The sequence below is a fragment of the Amphiura filiformis genome, chromosome 6 (genome assembly GCF_039555335.1).
Source record: "Amphiura filiformis chromosome 6, Afil_fr2py, whole genome shotgun sequence".
NCBI lineage: Eukaryota > Metazoa > Echinodermata > Ophiuroidea > Amphilepidida > Amphiuridae > Amphiura > Amphiura filiformis.
Genome location: NC_092633.1, coordinates 40,524,432 through 40,538,263, shown reverse-complemented (window position 1 = coordinate 40,538,263; position 13,832 = coordinate 40,524,432). Strand labels below are relative to the sequence as shown.

The 13,832-nt window shown below is 36.7% G+C and overlaps 1 protein-coding gene across 2 annotated transcripts in view; it reads right to left on the bottom strand.

The window, feature by feature from the left end:
• Nucleotides 1-320: 320 nt before the first annotated feature.
• LOC140155415 (UDP-glucuronosyltransferase 2B14-like) overlaps nucleotides 321-13,832 on the bottom strand; it is a 48,358-nt gene continuing 34,846 nt past the window's right edge. For both annotated transcript variants that reach the window (XM_072178258.1, XM_072178259.1), the window contains exons 2-4: nucleotides 6,070-6,289; nucleotides 4,201-4,420; nucleotides 321-2,369 (exon numbers count right to left, since the gene is read on the bottom strand). In XM_072178258.1, the coding sequence (XP_072034359.1) occupies nucleotides 2,081-2,369; nucleotides 4,201-4,420; nucleotides 6,070-6,289 (729 nt within the window). In that variant the 3' untranslated portion in view covers nucleotides 321-2,080. The remainder of the gene's footprint in view (nucleotides 2,370-4,200; nucleotides 4,421-6,069; nucleotides 6,290-13,832) is intronic.

The following is a 13,832-nucleotide window of genomic DNA, read 5'->3' as shown; positions in this document are numbered from 1 at the left end:
AGACATTCACAAGTCAGCTATCACCGATCATATTGCCTCTACTCTACAAATCATTCCATCAATTGGGAGGACTCAAAAGTCATCGACAGGTGGCTGAAAGAAGTCATCTGGATACGCCGAAAAGCAAAAATACACTCTAAACAAGGATGTGAGGGCCTACTCACTCAACAACATATTTGACCAACTCATCAGGCCCTCTATAGCGGTTCCTGCTGCCTATAAAAGGAAGCAGTCAGATGTGATGAGTTGCCAGTCTGATGAAACCACTAGTGTAGTGGTGAAACGTCACTGAAAATGTGAGTTTAACATCTTCATTTTTATTGTATTTATATAAAACGAAATACATCAACAACGAAGATATATGTCATTTTATTGAGTAGTTGTTAATTTTTTTCCAACAATCACATCCACACCAAGACCCAAATCTACCCTCACCCTCACACGTAGAGGCCTACTCACCACCCGCACCTAACGCACAACCACCAAACTCACTCCCTCAGTCTCCTTCCACTTTAGAAATTGCATATTAAAGAGTTGGCGAAATGTACAACAAATTTAAACAAAATATATGATAGCCTTCTTACTAATGCTATAATTTAAAGCAATAATGTGCGACTTGCAGGGTATATTTCTAATTGTTTTCCACAAAATAACACAAAATATAGTTTCCTGTATCTGAGAAGTCATTTAGAATCATGGGCCCGAGCTAAACAACCCTATCCTACACAATATATATAACTTTGGCAGTTCAGAGGTCATAGCAAAAAAAAATCCGTAGATATGGCAAACTATATATTTTGTGTTTCATTTGGTCAAGACGGATAATTTGAGACCATTTTCATTGCAATTGGAGCATTTTGAAAATTTTACTCAAGTACAATTTTGTTTTACCCTTTGACCTCTTTTGACCTATATCTCATTCTAGAGATATGTGACCAAAGAAAATTTCTGATATTTTATACTTTGATTTAAGCATCTTAAAATTTGATCCCCATGTGTGACCTTTGACATCAATAACTCAATTTAACTAACTAATATTTAACTCAAAATAACTCAAGGGTGCCATTTGGCTCCCGACTGATTCTGAATCTACATACCCCATGTTGACATTGGCTAAATTTGTTGTATTTTCGCTCGAAAGGGTAAAAGTTCCAGGCATTTTATTTTTATTTTCTCAGACGATTTGATTGGTCTTTTGAGGTCATTAATTAGACCTGCTTATCAGTCGTTTTTGTTATCCTAACTAAAGATCGTACAAAAAGAAAAATACCCGAATTTAAAAGTTGCAGTTTACAGCGATCAATGGTTATAATGCAAGTATTTGAGCACGTAATAAGCCCGCCATTATCTTTGCTCTGACTACAAATCAATACAAATATCTGCATCTTTATATTCTGGTATTTTTCTTTCAAAACATTCCTCTCTTGTTAAACAAAATTGAAAAAATGGGGTATCAATATGCGAGTAAATACGCCATTCTTTGTTCTATGTCAAAACATTGTGAGGCGTATTTATAACGGTTGCATTACTTTTTGTGTAGCCTTTACATGGTACGAGAATTCTTGCCCTTTTTTGTTCATTAATACTCATGTTTGAGCTGATTACTTTTCTCGACCATTCATCAGTATGGATATTATCATTTCTAGCTGCTATAGATAAGTTATTTGATCAATTCCAAGTCATTCCATTGTAACTGGTGTCAGATATCACATCCTCTCAATATATGTGACCATCCAGTACAACTGAGCCCTGAAGTCGCCAATCATCATTTTTGAGATATTCAACCAAAATATTCTGCTTGAAATTAGCTTTAAAATGATGTATATCATGTCTATAGTACTTGACATTTAAGTAGTGAAAAATCAATAAAACAGTCAATAAATCCTTTGTTTCCTATTGTTTATTGTTAAGTTCAATGGAGCATATCTCAATAGTGGCATTGGCGACATCCGGGCTCAGTTGTGGAGGATGGTAACATATTATAAGGCACTTTTAATGCGAATTATATAATTGCAACGATGTGAAAATAATAAGATGCAAACCGTCGGTTCGTGCAGCATTACGTAACTTGTATACCAACTTATTCACTTTTTACTTTACTTGATCCACTACATAGTCTTCTACAACCTCTGTAGCATAGTCTACAGCTGCAGTATAAGACAATCATAAATGTAACAAAAGCTAGCAGCAAGACTGCGATAACGTCTAGTAGTAAGTACTGGAATATATTCAAATCTAAAGCAGCAGATCGTAAATGTTTGGCGCCACCGTGACGTATAACATATTCGATCCAATCAGCGGCTACTTCTAGTGGTGTGCGGGGTGAGTCACGGAAAATGGCAGATATACGAGTGGCGTTTTTCTTGTAACTGAAAAGAAGAAAGGGAAAAACAGCGGGAAAGTGTTTATTTTACTTTCATTCAAGATAATTACATTGCAGAGAATCATTGTTATTGATTATTCCAATTGCCATATAGAATTATCATAAAAAGATTATCAGTGACTTTTGAACCAGAGCATCCTAAAATTCAGGATTTGTAAACATGGATGTGCCAATGAAGCAGCCAAATGACAATCAAGTCAATCAAGACAAAAATGAACGTACAATAAAAGATCTACCGTGCCTGAACACCTTTTCACTTGCACTGCAAGTTGCAATGTTTATAAAATAGAAATGATATTATGATCAAATTGATCTAAACATAATTGTGTATTGTTTGGTTCAGGGGCAGGCAACCTCCTGCTATCCCACTTCTCTTTGCGACACACGGTGTCGATAACAGACGACAAGTTGGAAATTTGTAACAAAAGTTCATAAATTTCAGACTTTTACATTATCATGACCGTATTTGGAATCAGCATGAGAAATGCATTGCAATGAGTACAAACAAGCCTAGTATTGGTTGAGTCCTTCTTGATATTGTTCTTGATATATTTTGATGTTGAAGCCTATAGCCAGCATACATAACAATAACGATGCTTCATATCAATCATTCTACAACTGGTCTTAAAATGCCCATATCAATCATTTTGATTGATTTATATGATCATTTTAGTAAGGTGACTAGGTTGGAGTACAAGTACTTTGCGTAAGTACTATTAGTATAACTCTCGTCTCAAATTTTGCAATGACAGATTCGAATCAGTGCGTTTGCGCGTCACCGGCGTACAGACAAATCGACCTTCAGCGATTGTGAATATCCCCCCCCCCCCAGCGATTAGCGCGCGATTCGAATCTGCCATAGCGAAATCCAACACGGCGTTAATCTCAATTTGAGACAAGACACACAATATAGTATTCATGCGGCCATTGAAGACACATGATCCTGCCGTTCTTCTTCCTCGCATAGGTATCTATTTGAATTCCACACCCACAGAGTATATTTTTCAAATGGAATTAATTATTTTGAAACTTATGCTACTCCTGTATAATATGGCTTTATCTTCCAAACTGGGGTATTTCAACTGGAAATTAATTTTTTTTTTTTTAATTCTGTGGAAGACTATAGCAAAATCTTCTTTAGGAAAACTTGGATTTCAAATGGAATTACCCATTATAGGACTTGAATAGTTCTCAACAATTTATACAAAGTTCTATAATTACGTATCAGTTTCCCATTTCATATTTCTAGAGGAATCGAACATTTTGTCTGTGAAAAATCTGCGACTGGTTGAAAAATCTAAAATATCTGTGTTGGTTTACAGATTTTTCACCGTGTTCACGGATTTTTCAACCGCTCAAAGATTTTTATCTCCTGGTACAATTACAGGTTGTAAGACACTTTCTTTTGCACCATATCGGAATCTTGTTAAAATGTGTTTGTGGAAATTCCTATATTTATAAAAGGTCTTAAAAGACTTTTTATAGATCATATAAAAATAGGTCATTTATTCCTCGCTCTTAATACCCTGACGCAATTACCACTACGCCTTAAGTCTTAAAATTTAGGAGAAGCCTTAGTGGTGTTAGAGACTAGAATCAGTTAGTTTTTTCGTTTACCAATAGGCTAGAGCAAATATTCTACCGTCCAAAAAAGGATTGTCAAGATGCAATTTTGGGCCAGCTTGGCGTATACCGGGGATGGGGGTAGTGTAAGCCGTAACCTCTTCTTTTATGGATCGTTGTCGAGTTCCTACGGGAAGATTATTTAAAACAAACAACAAAAGAAATGTATTCTTGCAACATTAGCATAATCTTACCTTGGGTCACTAATGATTGTACGTATAGCCTGAGCCAATTCGTCACTGGTCAACGTAGAGATGTCGACTTTCACCGCCATACCACGTGATACCAATCTTTGTGCATTGTCGTATTGGTCACCAAATAATGGCACAGCTACCATAGGTACTCCGTGATATACAGCTTCCCATACACCATTCATACCGCAGTGATATACAAAGGCTTTGATCTGAGGATGACCTGTGAACAGGGACGAGGGGCAATATGATGTTAGTCATGTATACAATCACCTGTTTTTCATATCTCCAGTGTGAACACCATAATCTTGTCTGGCTAATTTTAATCTGCTCTTCAACAACTCTTCCTATACCTTTGTACAAGAGCCAAGCGTTGTTAATGAATCCATAGTCCGATGGCGTATACGCGAAAGCAAGCTTTTGCGTACGCGTTTTTTTCGTCATGCCTGGAACTTATGCGTAAACACTGTCTTGTGTTGGAAGTAGCAGCAAATAGATATCACCGCTTTATTCTTTAGTTTTTTCAACAGAGAAATCACCGATATTCTTGTAAGGTTGAGTGACAATAACATACGGATGTGAATTAAACGATATTTAGCCTGTTTTCGTTAAAGCTAAAGCTGCCCTCGCGAAGTAAACCACGCAGATAACGCGGACGTATCGTTGTTAATCGGTGATGAACAACGGTGGAACATAATGAATCCCTAATTCAACAAAGTCTTCCTATACCTTAGAGGCAATTGACGTTGTTAATCCGCGGTGAATCAAAACTTTTACAGTAGCGTATACGCGCACGCAGGCTCAGATACGTTACGTTGAATGGGTATAATTGGTCATGCCTGGAGCCTGTGTACGTATACACGCTTTTATTCTAATTCCTGATATCAACAAAGAAATCATCGATCTTCTTGTAAGGTTGAGTAGCAATGACTAAGTGACATTCCTCATGAACTAACCATGATCATTAAAGATAGTTCGCTTGATTTCCTTGTACGGTTAGGAGCTCTTAAGCAGCTACAGCTTCCCTTACGAAGTACACTCTAAAAAATACCTATTCAAAAATGAATAGAATCTATTCAAATTTGAATAGGTAAACATGTACGCCGGGCACTTAAGAGAATCTATTCAAAATGAATAGAAAATTCTATTCAAATAAATGATCCCAAATTCTATTAAAAAATGAAGAGGTCACTTGTCAGAAAATGAATAGTTTACTAGTTACAGTTGATTAGAATCTAGCCAATGTATTTTAATCTATTTGACTCTAGTCAAAATGGAGCGAATATATGCCTGGAAATACTTACGCTTCGCGCTAAGAGAGGAATGCGACTCATCACCGTGGTGTTGAATAGCCATCAAGTGTATTTGAGAGCATGGTGACACGTACTACAGAAATTATCTATAAAATTACGGTCTCAAAAGTGGATAGCAGAAAATTCTAATGTATTTGCTTGAAAATATAAAATCTATGGTGTTAAATAGCGTTTGCCCTGTGTTTTTCATCCGTGCCTATGTCCCCACCGTACTGTACAAAATGTGTAATGGCGGCCGACCAAGAAGCAAAAGACCCCGGATACAGCAGCGTGCGTACTTTTGACCAATGAAATTCCTCATTATCGTTGACGTCATTTTGATGAGTGTGTCGATTCAAAGTTTTCTGCGATGTTGATACTAAATCGCATCAAACGGTATGATTCGATTTTAAAATGATAAGGGATCTATTCAAATTGACGAGTTTCTATTTTTAAAAAAATGAATAGACTTTCTATTCAAAAAAATGAATAGGCTGTCATTAGAGTGTAAACCACGCAGGTGATGCGGACGCATCATCTTAAACGGCGATGATCAACGGTGAAACATAACTGAACTTACCCAGCAAATCATTCTGTGGTATCCAGTCTGCAACTTTGACATTAGGAGTCAAAGTGGCCGCTGGTTTGCCATTCAACTTCCAGATAACTTTTTGAGGTAATTGAGCAAAAGCTCCAGCAAAGAGACCCGCTACATCTTCATCAATACCATTTGCATAAGTACCCATTGAAAACAACACCACGCCATCTTCACCAGCGCTCTCAAGAAACTCTATCCATTCCTGTATGATTTAAGAAAAGGCCAAGATAAAATGTGTCAGTTAATCTTTCATTGAAAATTACACATAACGTTTTACTTCCTGGAGAGAATTGATCAAAAATTGAATTCCCACCTGAGGTTCGTATCTGTCAATGAGTTGACCAGATCATAAGGATGTCATTATAGCTAGAGGCAGTATATAACACCAATTGGTCAATAAGTTACATAAAAATGACCTTGTATGGTATTTAGTTCCCAGGAAGTGAGTTTTGCCTGAGGCGATTTGTGGTTAAATGTTGATCCCTCACTACAAGAGTTATTACCGTCGATTTGGTTTAAAAAGGATGTGAGGCATGATCAAATCTCTCAAATTTTGCCTGCAGGTAACAAAACGTAATGAATACTATCTTGTTGCCTCATTTCCACAATATCAAAATGGTTTTCACGAAAAAATAAAACCACAAGACCTTTTGGAGCAAACAAAAAAGTTTTATATTAAGTGTAAGTTAAAAGTGTCAATTAAATGAGAATGTTTGACATTTTTGTATCTTTTTTAATATAAAGCAGCTCAAGCTGCGGTATAATGAACAGCTCTGTGTTAAGCTGTTAAAGCTTGTAATTGGCTATTTAGCTGTTTTCTCTAAAGGCAGTCCGGTGCCCCGTATTTTAACATTTGTGGCCATAGGGCTCATAACTGATGGCCTATGTGGCGCATACTTATTTGCGAATGTCCAATGCTTATAGTACTGACTAAAGGGTCCCAAGGCTGCATGTTTCGTATTTTGGCTTTTGATATCTGGGGCCAAAAGGGACAAAAAGCACTTCTAAGGGCTAGGGCCTTGTATGTAATTTAAGCGCTAGCCTTAACAGATTAATGTGTTTGATTAGGAAGGAGAAGCAGAAGCAGAAACCCTAGCATAACAATTGTTGTTACATATATGGCCCATTTTATAATTTCAGCAAAAAATGGATTAGAAATATGGCGAAAACAGCCTCTAGAGGACGTCTTTGTAAAAATAGACTAATTTCCACTTCTGACCTACTTGGTGAGGACGCAAAACTTAGGTTATGTGCTTGAAATGACTCAGTAGGAGGCAATTTAAAGTACCATTTGGTATCTCATTGTATGATTTAGTAGTTAATCTTTATTCTGTATTCAACTTAGCTAATATAGGTACTCAGCACCTGCCCTCTAGAGGACTCACTTTTCAAATTGGCTTAAAAGATACAGAAAATTCCATATATCGAGAATTCTAGCAAAGGGGTGATCTTTTTTCACCAAATATTTTTCGTCATCAGCTTCTACAAGTACCCAGGTTGTTCATTTCTGCTCAGATTGCTTCAAAGTGCCCAACTAGTTCTTATTTCATTTTTATCTATTCTTTCTTTTAGTCAGGGTAGCCCCTTCAATGCTAATGCACTGATTTCCAAGGAGGCTTTGCATAAAGAGCGCTTATTACGCTAAAACCTCACAATTACACAGATCTTCTAATAGTAAGCCAAAACTTTTACATATTACACTTTTTTGTTTATAACATTCAGTAAGGGGACACAAGAAATCACTTAGGCACACTTGCCCTGCATTACAATCTAATATTTGGTCACTAGAGGGCACTGTTTACGAATACCATGATAATGGAATATGAAAATTCCGCAATTAGTATTTTGTTTACAGCTGGATATCTTACAAGTGGAAAAGATTTTAACCCATAACAGGATATGCTACCCCACTAGAGGGCGCTTGAAATGAAAACCCTTAAAAGTCACATGTCCTCTGAATACGCTGGTCCAAAGTGCCTTTGGATTAATATTCTTACCAACAAAATAAGGTGATAAATAGAGGCCTCATTGTACCAATAACGGGCGCTTTTTCCAAGTTATTCGGTCTGGTATATCTATACTATACACAAACATTATCTAACATAGGGCCCAACTCCATTGCCTTGGGCCCTTCTTCTATGAATATCATGGATGAGTATCATCATTGAGTACCCTTGAAAAGACTATATAGAGTGTGAATTTGGGCCCTTCTTACATAAGGAAGTACAGTCTGCTAGCAATACAATGCTGTGTATAACTCAATTTGGCCAAAGGCAAGTAAAGCCCTTCTTCCACTTCGGTATTCAACTGTCATTGTATTGTTATGGGGTGCATGCATAGTTCGGGGGTTATAAAGTTGAATAGGTAAAATGTCACAAATGTCTTACACAAAATGTCAAACTTTAAAAATGGTCCGATTTCATCGAAACTGGCCACAAAATCCTCCGCTAAGAATAAAACCAATCTCAAACAGATTCCTAATTTACATGTTTGGTGCAATTTTTATTTTATTTTCCCTCCCTTCGGAATTACTTCAGCCAAAATTCAATAGGAATGCGTAGGCCTAATTCAGATTTTTTTCGGGCGAAGTTCAAGCTTTGAAATTTTGTTGGTCAACCATTACACTACAATTTTTCTAAAAGTGCTCTTTGATTTCTCTAAATATTTCGATAATGATAAATTAAATCTCCTGGCCTTCTACAATTACGCAGAAATGATCCCACCACCTTAATCTCACATACTCTCTATGTAGAAGATTAATGTCATGTCTTCAATAGTGGGTGTACGATTTTCATCTGGAATAGCCAACTCACACAACACGGTTAACTGTGTGCAAATATATCAATATTTATATACTTAATGATAACACGATATGAGGTTGATAAAAAAAATGTGCAGTAAAGTTCATTCATTGTCACCATAATACTCAATTCGAACCTAGATTTTTGCCCCAGTGTCAACCAAACCTATGTACGTTATAGGCCATATACTTTCCTCGAGGCAGTAACTCTAGTAAATCAAACTTGATGATTATCTCGACAAACTGCTTATCACGCTGACGATATTTTTGAAATACTCTAAGCCACGCTGATAACTTTGGAACTAAAGGCGACTAATTCTTAAGGAAGTACTTCCCTCTAAGATTTCTAATAAGATACGATATTCTTTGTAATACACGATGAATTTCAACCTCATCGCCTCACTCATATATAGTCAGTATACAGTATACTTCGACTATATTTATAGATACGTATAAGGACCGCGAAAAAAGGACACATAGCCAGGAAAAATTTCACTTTCACTCGAGACAAGCAATAAAAAGTCGAGCCAAAAGTCGTGCCCTGGAAGTAGAGTCACAAAACAAGGTAGATAGATGTTGTGTTATCATAATTGATCGTAATCTTCATTCAGCGTATTTCAATTTTCTACAAGAATCAAACAAATTTACTTAGTATTCGAGTGAATGTTCATACGTGTTGGTAGTTTAACAGCAACTATGGTTTAACTACCATTCAGCAGCCATTCAACACAAAACCTAATTGAGATTGACCTCAATATTTCGATATGAAGATGTGAAGACTCACGTCCTTAGAGAATAAGGAGAATCTAGAGATGCTGTGAAGGACTTGACTTCACGATTGACCTGAGATAACCTTAGGTAGATTAAATGAAGTCTAAACTTGGCTTCCCCATAAATCTACTGCGCCCAACAGAAATCCCTCGGTAGGCACAAAACACAATACGGATACGGCCACTCCATAGATTGGGATAAAATCAAAATAGAGAAAACAGAGAGTCATACAAATCAGAAGACATCAACCGTGACAAGGACCTCCAGATTCATCTTAAGGTAATCTCAGGTCAATTGAGAAGTTAACTCCTTCACAACATCCCTGGAGTTCTCCTCCTGAGGACGTGTGTCTTCACGTCGCAATATTTAAGTTAGTCTCAATTATTGTTTGTGTTGAATGTTTTGTGTTTAACTTTACTTGCTGTTTAGATTAGTAGATTTATAACTCACTGCCGCTAGAGGACGCCATGGTCCTGTTGTTAAGCCTCCTACTGTTCTGGTATTAGGCAACAATGGTCTTGGGAAATCCAGAGCAAAATTTGTGTTGATCAACATAAGTTAAGTTCTGCGTCCTCACCAAACATGGAAGAATCAAGTTCGTACTGATCTCTCAATTTCTTTGACGGATCAGCTACTACCGTATGTTGTATACAACAATGTAAAATATACCCGTTGCAAAGTTTTTGAATCGTTCTGAAAATGACATCACATGATCAAAACCAGAAGTAAAAACTGGCACGTATGAAGGTATAAGGAGGACATTACTACATGATACCATGGAAAAGAGGTTAATCTTGAGAATTACAAGCGATAGTTTGATAGCCATTGTGCAAGATCACGAACACTGTTTCGGAATATACAGATTTAGTTTTCTAGGATTAGCCACTCCAGGAAAGACACTTCAATAGTGGAAGCACACCATGTGGCTCAATGTCAGCAACAAAATCTAAAACGTCGAAGAGTATCAACATTGCGTCCAATATGTTTCCGATGTGATAAATATAATGTGGTGGTGCGGTCCGACCTCGGGTGACCTTGCAAACCTAACGGTCTATTCAAGATGAAATCCATACACCCCCTGTGGAAGACAATATCGTAATCATTAAGGATTCAGGTATTGTCTCCCTTATCGGGTTTATGGATTTCGACTGGAATAGCCTTTTGCAGCATAGCCTGCATGGTGAAGTATATCAAAGTCTAACCTGTTGGTATATGAACTTTAGACTCTTAGACTGTTTTCATACTGTCATGCCGCTTGCCGCTGTGCGGCGTGACGCACGCGCATTGTAGACAAACAGATACAATCAAGACTTTGTTTTGGCTGATAAGATTCTTCAAGCACAGTATATAAACACCGGGCCTAGAAACAAATCGATGTGTTTGAGACAGGTTTATCAACGATAAGAGCACCACCTTTGAGACTAAATGTAAACATAATAGGAAGGATGGCAATATTATGCTTCCCCCTACTTGAAATTGGTACTTGGTAAGGGCACTCTAAGAACTGTACGTTATTGTCCAAGAAGAACCGGTAAAAAGGCTCCGTAAGGAAAAGTAACTAAGGTGCAGAAAATGAAGGCGAAGTAGAAGAAAAAGGATATGGTGCTCGTATGATAAAAACATCTTGGAACATTAAATGAAGGATTGATCCCGATGTTTTATACTTAAGCTCTTTTTGATTCTTAGTGGAACGGTTTCATTGCCCTCAAGATCTCAGTATGGAATTGTTAATGATGGAACAGAGTGGTGAAAAACTGTTCCTGAAGAGTCTGTACAAAACATTTGTTCACAAATGATTACGTAAGCTTGCAGCAACAAAAAGAAGACTGTGGTATTTATCACTATAAAAAATAAAGATTGTCATTGTTGTACATGAAAAGTAAAATCCTAAAGCAGTGATTGCCATCCTATATAAACATTTTGCTTTTGCAGTGGAAATAGTTTTTATAACACTTAATTGTCTTAAGATTAAGCAATCATTTAGTCAATGTCGTTTTTAATGATCATATCTGCACATACAACTGAAAGTTACTACATTGTATTATATCTCTGCAAATGTCATTGTTAGTTGGTCAGGCAACAAGTTGGTCAGCTTGTTTCTTGGAACGAGGCACTTCAAATGTGACAGAAGCGCATAAGATGTTTTGTGGGTCCGAGGTTGAAAATAAGAAGAGATGTAATCAGGTGATTGAGTGTGAAATGCTTTGAATGTCTAGAGAAGACTCTTGAACTGTATTCTTTGGGCAACAGGCAACCAGTGGAGAGATTGGAGAAGAGGGGAGGCATGACTGCGACTCGCTGGCCTGAAGATAAGACGGACAGACTTATTTTAGAGGACTTGAAGACGGTTTAGATGTTTTTTATCTATACCATTGAAGATTAAGTTACAATAGTCCAGTTTGGATAAAAATGAGAGTGCGGACAATGTTATGACAAGTGTCGGTATCTAAGTATTTACGGATACGATTGATATTTCGCAGCTGCCAGTTAATGGTACGAGACAAATTGGTAGTGTGATCGGCCATTGTCATGGAGTAATCAAAAATAACACCCAGGTTACGGATGCTAGGGGAAGATGGAATTTCCTGATTACCAAGATGAAGGGTGATACAATCATTAAGATTGTGGCACATTTGTTAGAGAAATGAGAACCTCTCATGGCAGCATATATTTGTATATTAACCTTAAAAAGACCGGGAAAAGAAGGACAAATAGCCCGGAAAAGTATAAACAATACCTGCAGGTCGTATGGTTTTTTTCTAATTTATTTTCGGATATATTAATAAACAATACATTGAAACAAATCATAATCTATATCCAGAGCAGCCAGCGCACATAAACGTTGAAAAAAAACCAGTCCACCTGGAGGTCAAGTCACAAGACTTTAAGATAGATAAGTAATTGTGCTATCATAATCGATCATTAACTTCATACAGCATAATTTATTCTTCATCAAGAATGAAAACATTTAAGTGAATGTTCATACGTGTTGGTAGTTAAACAGCAAGTATGGTTTAAAGAGGGTTTATCCGATAGACTCAGATGGTAGGTGGAAGATGGGGGTCAGCAAATTTTGTTCATATTTTGTCAATCAAACATGTGTCCATGAGTATTTACAGTGGAGGTATTAAAAAATTTTGAGGACCCCCCACTGGGAGATACTGGACCCCCCTCAAATTAACCCCCATGATTGTCTTCTCAGACACAAAAACTTTGAAATGTGCACTAACTTTTGATTAGAGCCACGTAATAACGCGCATCTGCAGACATTTTATTTATACTTCACAGTAATAATACACATTTTGTCTCGACATAACAATTAAAAATTCTTTGTACAACATTTGGGTTGTTCCATTTTCAGAGAGGGGTGTAATGGCCTTTTCAGCAATTGTGTAAATGTGAAAAATCCTAATTTTGAAGCAAAGTTTGCAAGATGATTGTGAGAGTTCCTCAATATTTTTGTCAAAGTTATTTACTTGTTGGATAAAGTAGATATAGGTTGATCAATTGAGCAAATAAAAATCGTGGAGACTTTTTCCGTTTTAAACGAGCACATCTTACTTTATGCTCTTTTTCAGAAAAGTGCAAAATACTCATTTTGAAGCAAAGTTTGCAAGATGATTGTGAGAGTTCCTCAATATTTTTGTCAAAGTTATTTACTTGTTGGATAAAGTAGATATAGATTGAACAATTGAGCAAATAAAAATAGTGGAGACTTTTTCCGTTTTAAATGAGCACATCTTACTTTATGCTCTTTTTTCAGAAAAGTGCAAAATTGCGATATTTTCATGCTAAACTCAGGTACGGTGATTCTTCTAAGTTTAAAAATGAAATTTGATGAAAAGGGAGCCTATCAGAAGTAAACAACATCAACAAAACTATTACATAACAAATTGGGGCCTAAATTGTGTTGGATAAATGCTTATAGAACAGGACTACTCTATAAAGGGGTTCAGTACCCTGGGTCAGTACTAAAATTCTGTCTGTGCCGATTTAAAAATAACCTTTTTGCATCATGCTTTATGCACCCTCAAATGAATATTACCTTTTTCTTCCAAGGAACGCAGGTAGGGCGTACAATAATTATTTTCTATCACTATGTAGTTAACAACAAAGACAATAATATATTGGAACACTACATTGATCAAGTAGGGGTGTTATTGTGTTAAACATA